The following is a 19,102-nucleotide window of genomic DNA, read 5'->3' on the forward strand; positions in this document are numbered from 1 at the left end:
TACGGGACTGATTTGCTTCGTTTTTATTTTATTCTCCCCGGAACTACCTGCCGGTGAATCATCAGCCAATGATAGATCTCTAAGTTCAACCAACATTGAGTAATCATAAAATCAAGTCATAGAATGATCACTCCAATAATTGCAGGCGAAGGCTTACCCTAGCCCGCAATACATTCTGTACTTAGCAGGTTGCTAAGCGACTAACAATTTCATCCTAAGGAATGTTATTGAATGTAGCCATATTTGATTACTACCTGTTAAGCCAGAGAGTATACAGTTTCTCTGGATCACAGAAAGGATACTATTCCCTGCTAGATACTCTTTGATTCTCTGACCTTCCCCAGCTTCTGAATATACTCAACAGATGGCAGAACAATCATAATAACAGTCTACGTACGAGCAGACGGGCAGGTATCAAGCCTTCGTCTTCTTCTCCTTCATAGGATTTTGATGGGCTTCGCTGGTGTGGTCTACCCCAAGGGGAAATCGACTAGCCTTCTCTCGAAAAAGATGCTGCCTACTAACCCGAACTAGTATTTAGTCACTGCCAAATGAATGTTGCACTATCTCGGGCAAGATCGTTTGAAGATGTTAAGATCCAAATACCCTCGAGTGGTCGAAACACACTGAATGTTGTGTGAAAAGAAGTGGTAAAACTACATTACGAATGAATCAATCAGTATGTACCGGTATTAATGTTCATCCGTGGTTTCCCATTCTCACACCTGACAAATGCTGGGGCTGTACTTTAATTAAGGCCACGGCCGCTTCCTTCCCACTCGTTCCTATCCCATCGTCGCCATAAGACCTATTTGTGCCGGTAAAGCAAACTGTAGATTAATGTTCGTAAAAGTATTTGAAAAGAGCAGGCAAAACAATATGACTTCAACAGGCAGAGCAAGAGGAGTTATCTGACCTATTGAAAAGCAGATCCACAAGTATTATATTATTTTATTTATAACTCATCAATAAATTGTTTCGTCATATTTTTTTTTGCAAGTTGTTTTACGTCGCACCGACACAGATAGGTCTTATGCGACGATTGGAGAGGAAAGGGCTAGGAGTGGGAAGGAAGCAAGTTGCTTTATGTCGCACCGACACAGATAGGTCTTAATGGCGACGATTGGAGAGGAAAAGGCTAGGAGTGGGAAGGAAGCGGCCGTGGCCTTATCTCAGGTACAGCCCCAGCATTTGCCTTCTTTGAAATTGGGAAACCACCGGAAACCATCTTCAGGGCTGCCGACAGCAGGGCTCCAGCCCACTATATTCCGAATACTGGATACTGGCCGCACTTAAGCGACTGCAGCTATCGAACTCGGTTGTTTTGTCATTTAATGTGTATCATCATTGAAGATACAATACCACGTATCCGATAGTTATCCATTATTTTCCTTGAGACTTGTCCCGCCTTCCAGCAATATATTAATATGCAGTCCATCAGAGCAATTTCCGTTGTGTTCATTTGCATACTGTACGAGGTGTGGCAATTAAATAACGAGACTGCGCCCCTCCTACTCCGTGGTCGCATGGTGGGAGGTTGTCATTAGAATGTAGTTGACCTTGATCGTTCCTGAGGAAGTTTCGTCGTTCTACCTGCTTTAGTTTGCTTTTGAGACTTGGTTGTAGGGGACGGGTGTTGTGTAGTCGTGCCGCGATCATGGTGAAATTCCTAGTGAAATTAAAGAAATCACCAACGAAATGTTTTCAAATGTTAAAGAAGGTGTTTGGTGACAATGCTATGTCACGTGCACGAGTGTCTGAGTGGCACAAACGGTTTTCTGAAGGTCGGGAAGAGGTTGAAGATGAAGAACGTCCCGGATGACCTGTGACTGTCAGAAGCGAAGGAAACGTCCAGAAAGTCAACGAAATTGTGCGGAAAGATCGACGTCAATACTATAAAGAACTCCTAATCAAGCTAAGGAAAAGAGTAAGGAAGAAAAGAGCAGATGCATGGAAGAACGGCTCATGAATTCTTCGCCACAACAAGGCACCAGCCCACAACACCCTGTCTGTGAAGCAGTTTTTAGCTGACAAGTGCATTCATGTGCTAGAACACCCTCCATATTTGCCTGATCTTGCTCCATGTGACTTTTATCTCTTCCCAAAAGTGAAAATATTGAAGGGAACACATTTTCAGTCTGTGGAACACGTAAAAGTAAAAACGGCAGAGTTGTTGCGCAGGGTGACAAAGGATGACCTACGGCATTGCTTCGAACAGTGGAAGGCACGTATGCAACGGTGTATAGATAGGGGAGGGGAGTATGTTGAAGGGGATAAAAGTGTATTGTAACTTTGTTTGCAATAAATCACATTTTTCACATAAGTCTCGTTATTTAATTGCCGCACCTCGTATATGCATATTTTATTTACAGACAGAAAACATGCTACTTGAGACGCAAGAGTTTTCTTTTCTTGTTTTCTTCCAAAGTGAATCCTGAATTGCAAAATGTAAGCTTTAGGAACTAACTAAATGTACTTCTTATTGTGTTGTTTGGTAGTTCACTGCACGAGTTTCACTTTGAACCCCTGTAACTTTGTTAAGTCTTATTTTGTCTCCAAGGTCCCAGCTAACTTAGAGAAAGTACGTGGTCATTCCACAGAACGTTTTGCTCTTATCACCGCCCGATGTTGTCTTAGTATTTGGATAAATAATGTCTGGACTTTGCTGGTAACTGTGTACAAACTGATTGTGTGTCGCGCACAATGGGGCCATATCCTTCGTCTCCATCTGAGAGGTTCTGGCGGATGCTTCGCTTCCTAGATTTCAATTCCGATAAACAGCGCGGCGAGGTTATTCAATTTAGTGAGCAACATGCATGACACGGCAGAAGTGTCATCGGATTTTAGACAGAATGTGACCATACCTACTGTATTCTCAGGAAAGCAGGTGCTGACCAGAGTGTGAAAACTAACACACCATTAGTTTAGTATCTCACGCTTGCAAAATTTTAACGCTTATTATTTACAGACGAATGAAAGACAAGCTGAAGCTGTGTTAGGAGAAGATAAGACTGGATTCTCAAGAAATGTTGGAATACGTGAAATAATTTTGACTTTACGACTATTCGGCGGAAGATTGGCACCACTCCTGGGTGATTTCCGACAAAGCAGTAGTTGGAAACTTTGGGCTGGGAAGACTTGGGAGTAAGGAGAAGAGATGCTTTACTAAGTGGTATGCTCTGAGCTGTCAGTGGAAAATCGGTGTGGAATGACATTAGTAGACGAATAGGCGTAAGTGGAAATTTTCAAAGTAGGAAAAATCATAATAATTTATATTTATAAAAGAAGAATTTTGTCTGGACATTGCTCAGAATTTAAAAAGAATGGTATTTATGTATCGGTCGTGTTCACAGTAACAAGGAAATGCACTCTTTAATTTTCCGTCATGTCTGTCTGTCTGTCTGTCTGTCTGTCTGTCTGTCTGTCTGTCTGTCTGTCTGTCTGTCTGTCTGTCTGTCTGCACATCACAAGAAAATGGTAGAAGAGAATTTATTGAAAATCAGCATGAAAAGTTGGGGAATGAGACATTACAATCTACGCTATAAATAATTGTATTTGCGATGAGTGAAATGGTAGTTTATGGAAAGGCCTAAAAATGTAATTCTTAAATATTTCTGTTATTAGTGGTCCTATCGATAAATACTGCATAATTAAAGTTACAGTTATCGAATTAAACTTCCAATCATTTATGTCTTACATATGTTTACCGCACCGGCTATAACAACAGAGATATTCATGAATTTCTATTTTTGTTGCTAAGTCCATATCAACGCCGAGCGACATGAAAATGGGTGAACAGAATTTAATGAAAATTAAAATCCACAGCCTGTTTCCCGTCATTCCGCCGGCTCAGGAATCGAATGAGTAAAGCCCCGATCTAGCGGCGAGGACAGGAATTGTGCCGGCTACCAAAGCCTGATGCACTCCTCCAGGGTAATAATTAATGAATGACAGATTACATGAAATGATACTGGAGAGTGTTTCTGGAATGAAAGATGACAGAAAAACCGGAGTCCCCGGAGAAAAACCTGTACCGCCTCCGCTTTGTCCAGCACAAATCTCACATGGAGTGACCTGGATTTGAACCACGAAACCCAGCGGTAAGAGGCCAGCGCGCTGCCGTCTGAGCTACGGAGGCTCCATAAGATGCTACAGTCTAGGATATATATAATTTTTATTCACGCTGAGCGAAATGGTAGTTCGCGTGTAAAACTGCGTGGTCATCGGTCCATATCGACAAGGAAAATTGTGAACATAAATTTTTAAAATGGAAAAATTGTAAGGAACGACCACTTGAAGAATAAGTCAGGAGGGAGTCATGAAGGAATGATGATTAGATGATTTAATATCACAGATGAAGAAACCAGTTGGTGGCTCAAAATTTCCTACACAGTTTCCCGGTTCTACAATACCAACAAAACGTTACGCGTAATACTGGTTCCGTAACTAATAACTACAAAGCCCGGATTTTCATGACGTAACAGGTTAGAATGCAAACTAAATTTGGTTACTAGGAAGTGTCGGCCACCCACTCTTCAGTACTGTAGCAAGAGTAACATAAATTATAGGAGTTCTGATGGACCGTACCCCTACTGTTTATGCAAACCCCATAGCATAATCGTTGTGAAGGTAGACTATACTTGCTGCTCGCTACAGAAATTTTGCATTCTAACCTATTAATGCATAAAAGTCCGGGCTCTACGTAATAAGAAAAAACAGCGGAGGAGAACAGCTCTTACACAAGGTATACACTCAGTCCACATAAGTCGCTTCAGATTGTAACTCAAAAAACTGGCATTTCACATTCGTCAGCACGTAATGCAACAAAATTATTACATTTACGATCTTGCCGAACTCATTCGGACCGGGCGAGTTGGCCGTGCGGTTAGGGGCGCGTAGCTGTGAGCATGCATCCCAGAGATAGTGGGTTCGAGCCCCACTGTCGGCAGCCCTGAAGATGGTTTTCTGTGGTTTCCCATTTTACACCAGGCAAATGCCAAGGCTGTACCCTTTTTTAATGCTATTTGTTCGGGGCGTCGACCCACGTGGATCTTTTGCCCCTACTGGCACCATATTGTACGAACCTGAATGTAACTGGAATGGAGGTAGAGTGGAATGTTGTGTGTGAGGAAAGGGAGATTAAGAACGTCACAAACACCCAGTCCCCAGGTCAGGTATATTAATCATTACAATTTAAAAACCCTGACCCAGCCGGGAACCGAACTTAGGGCTACCGGGTGACAGGCGGACGCATTGCCCCCTACACCGCGGGGCCGGACGGGCTGTACCTTAATTAAGGCCACGGCCGCTTCCTTCCCACTACTAAGCATTTCCTATCCCATCGTCGCCAAAAGACCTATCTGTGTCGGTGCGACGTAAAGTAAATTGTAATTGAACTCATTCGCTGGCGAATTCAGGATAATTTATTTATTTATTTATTTATTTATTTATTTATTTATTTATTTATTTATTTATTTATTTATTTATTTATCTATCCTGAGTATGTACAGGTGTTTGGAATTTATTTCCCGTGCGGCCGCCCTGTTTTAAGCGATGTATAGAATCTTATATTAAATCTAACCTTATACAATATGCTGCAGGTGTCGTCCGTCCTTGGTTATACAGACACGATTTTCTAGCTGACGCGAGAGAGTTCTGCCAGGGTAATGTTTTCTTTCAGTTCCTCCAATGTGTCAGAATTTGCTCGATAAGTTTTTTCTTTCAGTTTACCCCACAAGTGAAAATCACACGCTGTTAGATCTGGAGAACGAGGCGGAAATAGACCACCACTGATCACTCTGTCTGCAAACACTTCTAAAATTGTAAGAAGGGAATCTTCTGCTGTATGAGCAAGGGCTGAATCTTGTTGAAACAATCCACGCGATTTGTCTTCTTCCGGCCAATGTTGGAAGAACGGTGTCACAATGCCATCTTGGTACCTCTCTGCATTTACTGTTGTCTCTAGAAAAAAAAAAAGGTCCAATTATTCGTCATGTACTAACAGGACACCTAACACCAATCTTCCGATCATAAACACCATTAGGATTTCCTGCACACCAATGGTGAGAGTTATGACTGGTCGCATGACCCTTGACAAATTAACTTTCACATACGAAAATATGTTCTTGTAATGATAAATGTCTCACCATGTTAACAGCTGAGATTCAGACTGGTGACTGATGCTTGCAAGGTCGAAGATGTGCAGGCTGCTTGCAAGGTCAAGAAGTATGGGCGCGCCTCTCATACTGCAGCTTAAGTTTCGAACGCCGCTTCGACGGTCTTAGTTTATATGGCAGACCCTGTATATAGCTGGTGGGTTCTGTTTCGTTTAGTTTTTATAGACATAATCATGCCACTTCTTTGAGACGACTACATCCGCTCGCCACTGCGGGCACTGCGCTTGCTGTCGCCGCTTCTGTGCGCTCCTATGCTTCGGTACTCTGGTATGAAATCTTAAATTATACCCTTTGTATACGCAGCTGAGACTCTTCTGATAAACAGGACAGGTGAAAAGGTTGAAAGACGTATATTCACGAAAATTCATGGATCCAGAATACTCCCAGATGGAACCTACCGACTTAAAGGGAACTCTGAACGATACCAACAGTTGGAAACTGGCATGCGACGCAGGCGGCTGAAGTTCTACGGGCATCTTTCACGAATGGCCAACGATAGCTGGACAAAGTCCAAAAAAGCCCTAAATTCCGTTGGGATTTCTGACCTTGGTGTCCTAGACCGCTTCAAATTCTGTGTTGTGGTTAATTCTTGTTCTGAATTATTTAATGAACGCACTTCTGGAACTCTCGTTATGTTATATCAAATTATTACATAAATGAAAGACTAGTGTACAATAATTGAAACAAAATTATTTTCCCCCTCATAACAAGAATTAAAACAGACAAAGCAAAAAGCACCATACCCTGTGACTATGGCCGCATTGGTGGTGGTACTATTCTACAGCAAACAATGCATTAACCTGAAGGGACAGATTTGACACGGGTGGAACATACACAAACACACTCGGCCGGATAGGTTATGGTATACTGTACAGTGCCGCTTCACAGAAACGTTTGGTGGTTTGCCTATACATCCAGGCGTCGGACTACTTCATACCTTTTCCATTCCACGCCCGAGTTAACTCGAAACTCAACACATTTTCCGCCGTCCCAACCACGAGTTAACTCGGATTTGAAATGTCTCACCCTCTCCCAGTCCTGAGTTTAATTTGACGCTGCAGTTCCGTGAATCTGTGGAAACTGATCACACAATTGTTCAGTTCCGGTGGAAGAGGCAAAAGATAACAGTTAATTAATGTAAGAATTGCATAAAATGTGCATCAAGGAAGAATATCACGTCTTAAAATAGGAGCTAATTCTAGTGCAACGTTATTCCTTTAGAAGACCTGAGCCAGGATTTCTAACAACTACAATGATGAGCAAGAAATCCCAATGACTACCAATATTACAACAAGAAGTCATCACATTGTTTTACTGGATAATTATTGTTTGGAACGTGGAAGATCTGACAAATACATTAGACCATATCCCAGAATATACAGCGTATTAATAATGACTGAAACCATGACGACTGCTCCAACAGAGATCCAGGAAAAATACTCAGCTTATTAAGTAGTGGAGCGAGGGAGATCATATGGAGGAATATCCTGCTCCATCAGTCCAAAGATTGAACAAGTAATCTCAAGAACGGTTGACGAAGAATTCGTATTGATGAAAACTGAAATCGTAACGCTCTTAGGGTTGTATTTCAAGCTTAATACTGAAGAAACGATGACAGTTGGTGATGTAATGTTTTCTTTCCATGACTGTTCAGTAACTTTGTAAATATTCGTAATATTATTTTACTCATTTCATCCATTTGCTAAAACATCCAGAAAAACCCGGGATTGAAATACAACAGGGTGAATAACACTTGGAAGTGAACAAGTTAACCAAAGGTCTTCGTACTCGGTTGTGTAAGACACTAGTAACGATTTATAAAGGTAATATAACAATTAACATAGACATTAATTAATGAATGAATTCCGGTCACTTTAGAGACTTAAAACTTGGTTACAAGGCAGGATACCCTCAAATTCTCATATCAATTATAAAATTCCCAAAACGGCCCGGGGAGGCCGAGCTAGCGCATTCGAAATCAGTGCTCAGAAGCAAAACAAGCATTAGGAGTCATGTGTAAGTATTTTTTGTATCCACTGCGAAACACTGTTTTCCAAAGAGGGTTAGTTAATAGGGTTTAAAGTTTCTAGAAAGTTCAAACTAAATTCATGTTTAACATCAAACCCAGAGAAGGTTCAACAACATTTTCAAGTTACAAGGAGATAACACTGGGCAACAAATTTGTATGCCTACATTTCGTTGGCTGGTTCCTTTTGCCTTGAAAATAAGGAAAATTGATTGTATAATGGCCTAGATTCGCTTTAGTGGTGGTACTTTATGCGTTAATTCCCTTTCTCCAATTGTTAACCCAAGGTTTGTTCCAGCAAAAGCTCTCTCCAGTCTAGGAAGCCAGAGGAAGTCCCACTACACTAGAAAGGGCACTGACCGGAATGATTTGTAAATATATGAATATGAAGTATCAGAGGCTGTTTGTTTTACAAAAGTGGAGCCAGCTATTGCTCTCTGCTGCACATAATCCCCCTGTAAATTGTAGTTCCCTTTGCCATTGTTCCTGCAACGCACTTCAAATACAGCGCTCGTGGAGAGTTCACCGGAGTTCTGTAACATTGTTCTACGGAAGCCATAAGCCGAGGTGGCTCGTGACCATTTCTCTCTGTCACAGGGTGCGTAGTTCCGTTACGAGAATCCTTGTCGTCCTACAATCCAACCATCAGTCAGAGTCTTGGATCTCAAGGGCGTCTCCATGTTAACTGTATGTTGTGCTTATGATTTATCGATGCTCTCAAGACACTTACTTCACTGCTGTTAATTAACGAACACCAGCATGGCCAGATAGAGATGACCTGATAATTTATCAGAAAAATACTAAAGGAAGTTGTTCGTAAGTTATAGGATTAGAAACAAGTAGTCTTTGATGCCATGTGGTGATAGCAGTCTCCTCCCTACTTATTTTTTTTTCTTTACAGTTTGTTTTACGTCGCACCGACACATATAGGTCTTATAGCGACGACGGGATAGCAAATGCCTAGGAGTGGGAAGGAAGCGGCCTCGGCGTTAATTAAGGTACAGCCCCAGCATTTGCCTGGTGTAAAAGTGGGAAACCACAGAAAACCATCTTCCTTATTTATCGACACTGTCAGTATGTTAGGTTAACAACGACCGGGCGAGTTGGCCGTGCGGTTAGGGGCGCGCAGGTGTGATCTTGCATCCGGGCGATGGTGGGTTCGAATCCCACTGTCGGCAGCCCTGAAGATGGTTTTCCGTGGTTTCCCATTTTCACACCAGGCAAATGCTTGGGCTGTACATTAATTAAGGCTACGGCCGCATCTTTCCCACCCCTAGCCCTTTCCTATCCCATCGTCGCCATAAGACCTGTCTGTGTCGGTGCGACGTAAAACCACTAGCAAAAAAAGTTAACAACGCGGATGTTGGTTATATCCTCAAACATCGCGACTAAATATTATAAGAAACCACAGAAACCAATGTATTTGCCAAAATGAGGCGTACTAGACAAGATGAGTGAGGTGGTGTTGTTTTTTTGTTTTTTTGTTTGTTTGTTTTTTCACTGGGCAGAAATGCTAGTGCAGTACAAGTGACCCGAAGAATATCACCTTCCATAGCACTCACGCGCCCTGGTCCGACAATCAGACAAAAATCCACAGTTCTCGCCCTTCAGACAAGCAACGGATTGTTGGAAACATCCTAGGAATATGAGCTACAAATTTTAGGTAAAGAAAATATAATTAAAGTATGAGAATATATTCTTTAATTATTCCTAACAATTACAATCCTTTTCTTAATCATCGTTTTCCAGTCGATTAGATTAGCAGTTTGCCTTTTTCTACAACTACGACCACTAATGTGTGTCAATGCATTGTTTCACTTAAGCACCACTACGAGCGCTGATGTGAGTCAATGCAGAGTTTCACTTAAGCACCACTACGAGCGCTAATGTGAGTCAATGCATTGTTTCACTTAAGCACCACTACGAGCGCTAATGTGAGTCAATGCAGAGTTTCACTTAAGCACCACTACGAGCGCTAATATGAGTCAATGCAGTTTTTCACGTAAGCACCATAACGAGGGCTAATGTGAGTCAATGCAGAGTTTCACTTAAGCACCACTAGGAAAGCTAATGTGGGTCAATGCAGAGTTTCACTTAAGCACCACTACTAGCGCTAATGTGAGTCAATGCAGAGTTTCACTTAAGCACCACTACGAGCGCTAATGTGAGTCAATGCAGAGTTTCACTTAAGTCCTTATAACTAGATTCGGTGCGGTCATTTTCTAAAAATCAAAATATGGGTGAGGGTATTAATCCAAGGAACACATTACCTACAGAAAGAGTTATGTAAATATGTTAATTTGGCCAGGATATGAATCAAAAAGAGAACGAGTAAAGAAACAAACGAATGTGAGCTGTTTTACGGAGCTGCATTTAGGCCGAAAGTGATTATTAATTTGTATTTTTAAGTTTGATAGAGCTATCCAAAACTCACAATTTGAAACCTTTGCAGGCCCTTTAGCCCTTCAACTTTCGGCACAATGGAGGAAATTGCTTAATTTTACGTTTTTCGTGGTATGGGGAACCTTACTTTGCTTAGAAATGTTTTCAACATCAAAACTCTTCCATAAACAAGACTTTGAATACCGAAAAATGAAGTTTTTATAAAAATCTCATTTTGTATAAAATTACAGTAGCTGCATCAGAACTTCCCAGCACCAAATATTTCTTCCCTCATGGCCTTTTTCCTCTCCTCAGCAACAGTTTTTAACATTCTACTCTTATTACTAAGACCTTATAGATAAAAATACGCACCAATTTTCACTGAAATGAAATGGCGTATGGCTTTTAGCGCTGGGAGTATCCGAGGACAAGTTCGGCTCGCCAGATGGAGGTCTTTTGATTTGACACCCGTAGGCGACCTGCGCGTCGTGATGAAGATGATATGATTATGAAGACGAGACATTCACCCAGCCCCCGTGACAGCGAAATTAACCAATGATAGTTAAAATTCCCGACCCTGTCGGGAATCGAACCCAGGACCCCTGTGACCAAAGGCCAGCAAGTTAACCATATAGGCAGTGAGCCGGACACTAATGGCCACTAGGCAGTAATGATCGATGTTTGAACGTTGAAAGCTTATAATAGTATTCTACTATAACTAAACTGTTTTCATTCCTCCCCTGAAGGGGGAGGCGGGCCCCTGAAACGGTAACGACGTCTCTCCGACCGGGAGATTTGTTACGGGGAAGGAATGCTCGGAGAAGATGAGGGGGTTGGCGGCCGTGACCTATACCAGGAACTGTTCTGGCATTCCCCTTATTTATTTATTTTATTTTTAAAATTAATTATTAGATACAGCCTATGGAGGGCCATTTTACACTAATAATAATAGTAAGTTTAGTGCAGGAGCATGAAAAACCATTCTTAGGACAGCCGACGCTTAGGGCCAGCCATGAGGTCCAGCCCTATCCCGTCTTCCGAATGCAGAGGCGTAGAGTCACGCTAGAGCCGTGCCCAACCCTCCTCTGCTCGGTTGCCCAGTCGGAGTGCAGAACTGTTGGACCACGAACCAGCCGTGGCCATCTGTGGGCCGAGACCCATTCTGCATCCACCGACCTAATAGTATTCACTTAATCTGTTTATATGTTTATTGAGGTAATTTTAAGAATTATTGGTAAATCTAAGACTTACCGGGCGAGTTGGCCGTGCGGTTAGGAGCGCGCAGCTGTGAGCTTGCATCCGGGAAATAGTGAGTTCGAGCCCCACTGTCAGCAGCCCTGAAGATGCTTTTCCGTGGTTTCTCATTTTCACACCAGGCAAATGCTGGAACTGTACCTTAATTGAGGCCACGGCCGCTTCCTTCCCACTCCTACCCCTTTACTATCCCTTCGTCGCCTTGAGACCTATCTGTGTTGGTGCGATACAAAACAAATTGTAAACAAAAAGAACATAGTAAAAATAAATCTAAGATGCTGAACCTAAGCTGAACTTTGAAGCTTCAAATATTCCTCTGTAAACGCAAACTAAACGTACGGTGGACATATTCTGTTCGAAGACGATTTGCCATCCATGACAGCGAACGAGTAATTTGACTATTTCTGATCTTCCTCTGTGCACAAATCTATGGACACTGTACACGTTTGAAGCAAAGACCAATATTCCTGAAATCGGCGAAAATTCAAAAGCGGAATATGAAATACAGTGCAATTACGATGGTATTCATCCAGGAAGTGGGCGTGGCTTTTCGGAGAGATTTTTAAATGCCTCAGCAGGACATTTAGAAACAGCCCTTCAAAAAAATATATTACTATGCACCCCAAGGAACAACTTAACTTTCAGCCGGGGATACCTAAATTCCTGTTTTCGGACCACTTTCGTTTAAAAACTCAATGGGGTCTCCCGTAATGAAGTTTTAGCGAACGGAGGGTTCGTCAACTGCCTGACTGACTGGGGAGAAGGAAGGTGGGGCATGGTTGCCATCAAAACGTGGGCGAACTCACGGCCGTAGCCATGGTGATTTACCTGCCATCTGCCTGGAGTTGCCAAACCTCTCACTTCTCAGATAGATTTTGTGACGAACGGTTCAATGTGAGTTCCAGCATTCCATAGTCGAAGGGATTTTCACCGTTACCTCGACCTCCCCCACCTTCCTCCTTACACACAGTCGTTTTCCTGTCGTCGTTGTCGACTACAAAAATACGCTTCATTGTCGCCGGCCCGACCATTTCTCTAGTTCACTAAGACCATATTTTGTCGCTATACCAGCGTCAAAATATGGCCAGCCAGCTTCACCGCGTATGGAGTAATTTCGTTCGGCAATTGGAACTGAAGAGGAGGCTGTACTACTTCTGCTTATGCGGCGACGAAGAAAAAGACGGAGAAAAACGCGAAGAATGTGGTTACATCCCATTGTAGAATTCCGGCTACATTTTGAGCAGCTTCATTTTTTACATCACGAACTTCGCAATCGTCCGGAAAAGTGTTTCCAGTTCTTCATAATGTCTAAAAATTCTTTACTCGAGCTACTACAGGAAAATGGACCAACTATTTCAAGGACAGATACTTTGACGAGGATGGCCATATGATATCATGATAACTGCCAGCGGGAACTTGTCGTCACGATGTGGCTGACATGTCGCCCGTGTGAAAAGGAAAGCTATGCAGTCGGGCTGTGGTCGGTGGACGGATTTGGCTAGAGCTGGCGACAGTGCTTCACGTGTGGTCGAGAAAGCGTTCGTCTGAAAAAGGGGAAGCATTCTTCCCATTGCAGTACATGGTAATGGCGACAACCGACCATACACGAATCACATATTGCGGTCGAGAACAACGACAGAAAAACAGTTGTGTGCAAGGTCTCAACTCTCATTCAAGAGACACAAACTCACAAAGCATGCTTCATAAGGTAGTATAAAAAGATAATTGCCAACACTAATCTGCTTATCCATGAGGATATTGAAGGCATCGAAGTAAACAGCATCCGTTATAGACATCCTCCAGTAAGGAATTGGCAGATACTAACTTCCATATCAATCTTGCCTGGAGGCAGGAATGGCTTAATAAATCTCCAACACAATTGCGCGGCTTTCTCAGAGGCAGTGTTAAACCTTAATACTCTGTTTTTGTCTCGCGGAACGTGGTTGATGATAAACAGGGTTAGAACTAACCGCGGTAGATCTTCCAACCTGTTGCGCGGTAGAGAGAGAGAGAGAGAGAGAGAGAGACTGATTTCCCCGACAAACCATTAAACATATTGTCGACGAACGTTCCAAGTCTACCTATCATGGAAATTTCTAGGAGCTTTTGGTTGTTACCCCCGAGCCTGTGCAATGTATACACAATTTAGAAGTATCTTCCTAGCATTCTTTTTGTTGTTGCATGCCAGTGATCTTTAATGCCACACGCTAAAGGATGAATAAAGAAATAACCGATAATCGAAACATTCAACTATCTCGTAATGAATACATTAATTCCACCATAGATTTACATGCTGACAGATTGAAATGTTTGAAAGAACTACGTATAGATGATCGAGAGTCCATGATATCTAAAAAAATTGTTCACTTACAGGGACATTTAAGAAGAGAACCAAACCAAACCAAACCCCTCGCTACTTAACGCCCTTGAAAGGGCTTTGGCCTGCCAAGCGACTGCTGCTCAGCCCGAAGGCCTTCAGATTACAAGAGGCCGTGTGGTCAGCACGACGCATCCTCTCGGCCGTTATTCTGGACTTCCGAAACCGGGGCCGCCATCTCACCGTCAGTTAACTCCTCAAATCTAATCACGTAGACTGAGTGAACCTCGAACCAGCCCTCAGGTCGAGAGAAAAATCCCTGACCTGGCCTGGAATCAAACCCGGGGCCTCCGGGTTTGAGGCAGGCACACTACTCCTACACTACGGGACCGGCGTTTAAAAAGAGAGGAATTTAAAATTTGGTATCACCTACGAACACATGGTAAAAGATTCACTCCTTATGAAGACTATTCCTTCGCTAACAGATGGCTGAAAACTAGAAGAGGAATCAGCAGTTCTGAATGGAGAGATACAATCAAACTACAAGACAATGTCGGTCCAGTAAGGGTCATCGACGGTCGGAACCCGCTGCCTCCCTGTGTGGGGAGAAGGGAGTATGGGTTTTGGTTGCCATGGAAACGTGAGCGGACCCACTGGGGTTGCCATGGTGCCGGCTCGTGTTGCTTGGAGTTGACAAACCTCTCACTTCTGAGTTACGTACAACTGAACGAAGGAACAAGTGAGCCAGAAGCGAGGGGAAGGAGAAAAGAATGCAAGAATTTGGCAACACCGTGCAATGGCACTACAGTTGCTTCTCCCTCTAGCTCTATCTGTCAAAACTCTTCTCTTAATATTATGGGTACAGAACCTTGTCCGCTCGGTGAACGCTCACCATCATCGAATTAGGAGCAAGACAGAAGCTTCTCTTTCAGAAAAGAATTGCGACGTTTTTTAGGAAGTTCACTGCAGTGCTGACAACCAGGAGTACAAGAAGAATGGACATTACTGTAATCGACAACAAGTCGACAAGTCAGGTTTCATCATCGATCCCACCATACGATTTGAAACAGACTCTGAAGAGCCACAGAAAGTTGACTGTGAGAGGAAAAAGATACATGAACGGACAGCAGAATATGTGAAAAATCAATACGCATTGGAGAAAGTCTCTCTCTTTGGCTTTCAAGGAAGCCCTTTCATCTGTAACCTCCGATCTGATTGAGATCTGGTACAACGACTTCAGAAGGAGTGTGTTATTCAGTCATACTACAATGTCCAATCATATATTTAGTACCCGTTTTGGGGTGTCAAAGTTTGCTCATGTGAGCACCGCAGAGACAGGACTGAGCTGCCGGAAGCCGAGGCCAGAGAGAAAGAGTAAGAGCGTGGCAGAAGAACTGGCCAGCCACGCCTCACCGACTCTACCTGCTTCCCACCCCTACTCCTGTCTATGCGGTGCTCACATGAGCAAATTTTGATACCTTAAAACCGGTACTAAATATACGACTGGGCATCTAATTTTGATATTGCTGAATAAAACATTCTTACCCAAGTCATTTACCAAATCTCAATCCGATCGGACATTTACAGATGAAAGGGCTTCTTTGTTAGTAATCGTCAGCTGTGGATCTATTCCAAGGATATTCCTAAATTTCTGAAAATTACTTTCGATTTATAAGCAATTTAGAGAAGGAATTTCAGTGCAAGAACGGGTAAGTTCAGTACAAATTCTGCGGAATCATTTATATTGTTAAATTATTAATAACTAGGAGAAAATTTTAATTGATCAAACAGTTCAGCATATAAATTAAAATTTCTTTTTTATTGAAAATTATATTCTTTGTCCTTTCCAGTGGCAGAAGAAATTGGAATAAATAAGAAGTAATGTTGTATTTGATCTTAAAGATAGCAAAGAGAAAATAGCTCACATTTTAACAATCACATGTAAAAATCTATATTGTATGGTCATTAAATCTTCCGTCATCCTTCGTAAAACTTGCGTGATGATACGAATTCGGAGGCAAATTTGCAAGTTCTGCAGCAAGCATCGCTACTAGCGACGTGTCTCCGATTCTAGTATGTTCGAAAGGAGCCAGGAAGCCGGACCTTTCCATTGAGGTTAATTCTAGGTTACCATAGTTTTCAAACAGTTTCAAGAATTCAACATTTTTAGATGTAAGTTAATTACAACCAGTTAAAAATTATACCAGGTGACTCGCGAGCGCCGTACTTACTATTTACAATTGACCCGCATGCACTAGTGATGCATGGGATGCTTAGTCACTCGTTTTCGGGGGAGCGCTACAGCGTGCTGTATTTTGGATGTTGTGGAACAAATAGCAGTCATTTTACTGAACACATTCCGTAACAGGCTGCATTTTTAAATACGCCAAAGATGCACAAAAGAAAACTTAATAACATATTAATTTATACAAGTTTAGACATTCCACTCTATAAAAGAGTTGTTTTTATGAAACGAAAACTAATACTGTTCGGAAAAATACGTGTGTAGAAGGCAGACCCTGTTTGGAAAGTCCTGAACATACCGTCTGCGAGCTTCGGCTGCATTCCGACCAGATTCTCCATACATTAAAATGATGTCTGCGTATTCGTCGTTGCTGAAGAAACTACACATTGACGATATGCAGACAGCATAGACCAGCCTAGTACTATGCGGTCGAAAACGAGGTTTACTAATGCAAGGGGTTGCGTTAGACGGGTAGCGCTGAGAAACATGCTGCGATCAATCGTCCGGTTGTTATCTCTTCATATTCTGACGTAACCTACCTGCTGGCAGTAGTGCCCCTGTGAAAAACACTTAGTTGATATCCCATTCATCACTAGTGCATGCGGGACATTTATAAGTATAAAGTACGGCGCTCGCGAGCCGCCTGGTATAATGGTTCTGAACTTTTACCAACTGCGCCTTCTTGGATGGATCGAGATTTATTGGCAATGATTGTAAGGACGCTTCTTATAATATGACTACAGCTGAAGGGCCAAAAACTGTTCAGCGACTGAAGTCACATGCAACACTTGATAACTTTAAATACCGTACCGCATTTACGCGAATAATCCCCGTATATTGTTTTAAAAAATTGATGCACGAAATTGGGGTGCGGGTTTTATTTGAGTCAATGTTAGCATTTTTTCCAAAATGCGACTTCCTAAAGTTAGGGTGCGGGGATTATTCGGTGGCGGGTATTATTCGTGTAAATACGGTTGTTCCCAATAAAAGATCAAATGTTAGTGTGTCTTACCTTCTGGTAGAGGAATGGATGGGTTAGTGCTAACCATCTCTCGACAGCCATGACGGCAGCTACACATCCAGAGCTGAGGCCGAAGATACGCCACAACACTCGAGCCACACACAGCGCGTAGTTGTTGAGGAGATGTTTCGGAATTAATATGGCGACGTACATGAGTACCAACATCCCCAGCAGCGCCACTAAGTCATTACAGGCGAGACACCTCAACATGAGCGCGTGCTTGCGGTTGCGCTGTCTCCTTGGTCTGTACAAGATGAGCAGCGCCAGGAAGTTCCCGATCACACCTATCACATAACTACCAGTGATAACAATCTGAAGAACTAGACTCATGTAGCTCTGGGGAGGCAGGACTTCTCTGGGTGGTTTGTGTTCGTAAGTGATATTACCCTCCCAAATCAGCAAATTGTCCTCCCGAGTCCAATTACCTTCCCACGTCGAATTCAAGTCTACTATATCTGAAAACTGCTCAGGCATCGTGAGAAAGAAGTCAGCTAAGACACTGAGTTAAAATTCACTGCCCTCAACTTGGTCTAGGAATTATTTTACTCATCAACATCAAAACAGCTGATGAGGAAATAAACAAATTACGGAGACCAAACCAATTATATGGAAAATGAACAGATTGCATGAGTTTTATTTTAAGAAAAGGGTCAAAATAAAATACAGCTCTCCAATTATATAATTTTAAACAAATGAGTCTTTCGTAACACGGAAAGATATATCACCAATGCAGTCAGTTTCTTCCCCAGTTCACTGACAACGTATTTGTAAACCTTGACGTGAGTCAGGAAAGTATTAAAAAAACAGATTCTGGCCTATGCAATCGTCTTGTTTTCTTCAGAATCAACGACCATAATGCTTTAAGAATAAAACAGTGGGTGATTTTGTAAACACTCGAATACTATTCTCCTTTCGTTTATTTCAATATTTCGCAATATCCCAGGAGATATATCCCTATTCTTCTTGTACTACTGTCGAGAAACCTGTAAAAAGAAGAAGAAAAAGTTATTAATTCATTTCTTTGAAAGATTCTGGACGAATGTACAACAAAAAGGAGTGATAGTTCCTAATATTAGTAAACAGATTACTTATTCTATCACACAGTGAATAATATTATATATACAGCGTTTAAGAAATAGAGTCGAACCTTGAGAAGAGAGAAGATAAAAAAGAAAACTCTACAGGATGTATTAGAAAACTATTCCTAATTTTCTGATGTTATAGAGAACATGAAAATAGATATTTTTTCTTAATAAATTAAGAAAGTCTGGAAATGCTATGAAGGATGTCAACTTCGAAAGTTATTTTATTTCTTTTCTATAGTTGCACAGCAATTTTTTTATCTAATACCAGATTAAGAAAATGATATTGACAAACATTTTTTTTTTAATTTGCTTTACGTCGCACTGACACAGATAGGTCTTATGGCGAAGATGGGATAGGAAAAGGCTAAGAGTGGGAAGGAAGTGGATGGAGCCTTAATTAAGGTACAGCCCCACCATTTGCCTGGTGTGAAAACGGAAAACCACGGAAAACCATCTTCAGAGCTTCCAACAGTGGGGTTTAAACCCACTGTCTTCCGAATGCAAGCTGACAGGTGCGCGCCCCTAACCGCACGGCCAACTCGCCCGGTATTGGCAAACTATAGGAACTAATAATAATGTTATTGGCTGTACGTCCC

The 19,102-nt window shown here is 42.1% G+C and overlaps 1 protein-coding gene across 1 annotated transcript in view; it reads right to left on the reverse strand.

Annotated features, from left to right (window-relative positions):
• Window positions 1–17,895, reverse strand: part of LOC136884800 (prostaglandin E2 receptor EP3 subtype) — a 393,559-nt gene extending 375,664 nt beyond the window's left edge. The window contains exon 1 of the mRNA XM_067157093.2: window positions 17,413–17,895. Coding sequence (XP_067013194.1) covers window positions 17,413–17,895 — 483 coding nt within the window. The remainder of the gene's footprint in view (window positions 1–17,412) is intronic.
• Window positions 17,896–19,102: the final 1,207 nt, after the last annotated feature.

The sequence above is a fragment of the Anabrus simplex genome, chromosome 13 (assembly GCF_040414725.1).
Source record: "Anabrus simplex isolate iqAnaSimp1 chromosome 13, ASM4041472v1, whole genome shotgun sequence".
Taxonomy (NCBI): domain Eukaryota; kingdom Metazoa; phylum Arthropoda; class Insecta; order Orthoptera; family Tettigoniidae; genus Anabrus; species Anabrus simplex.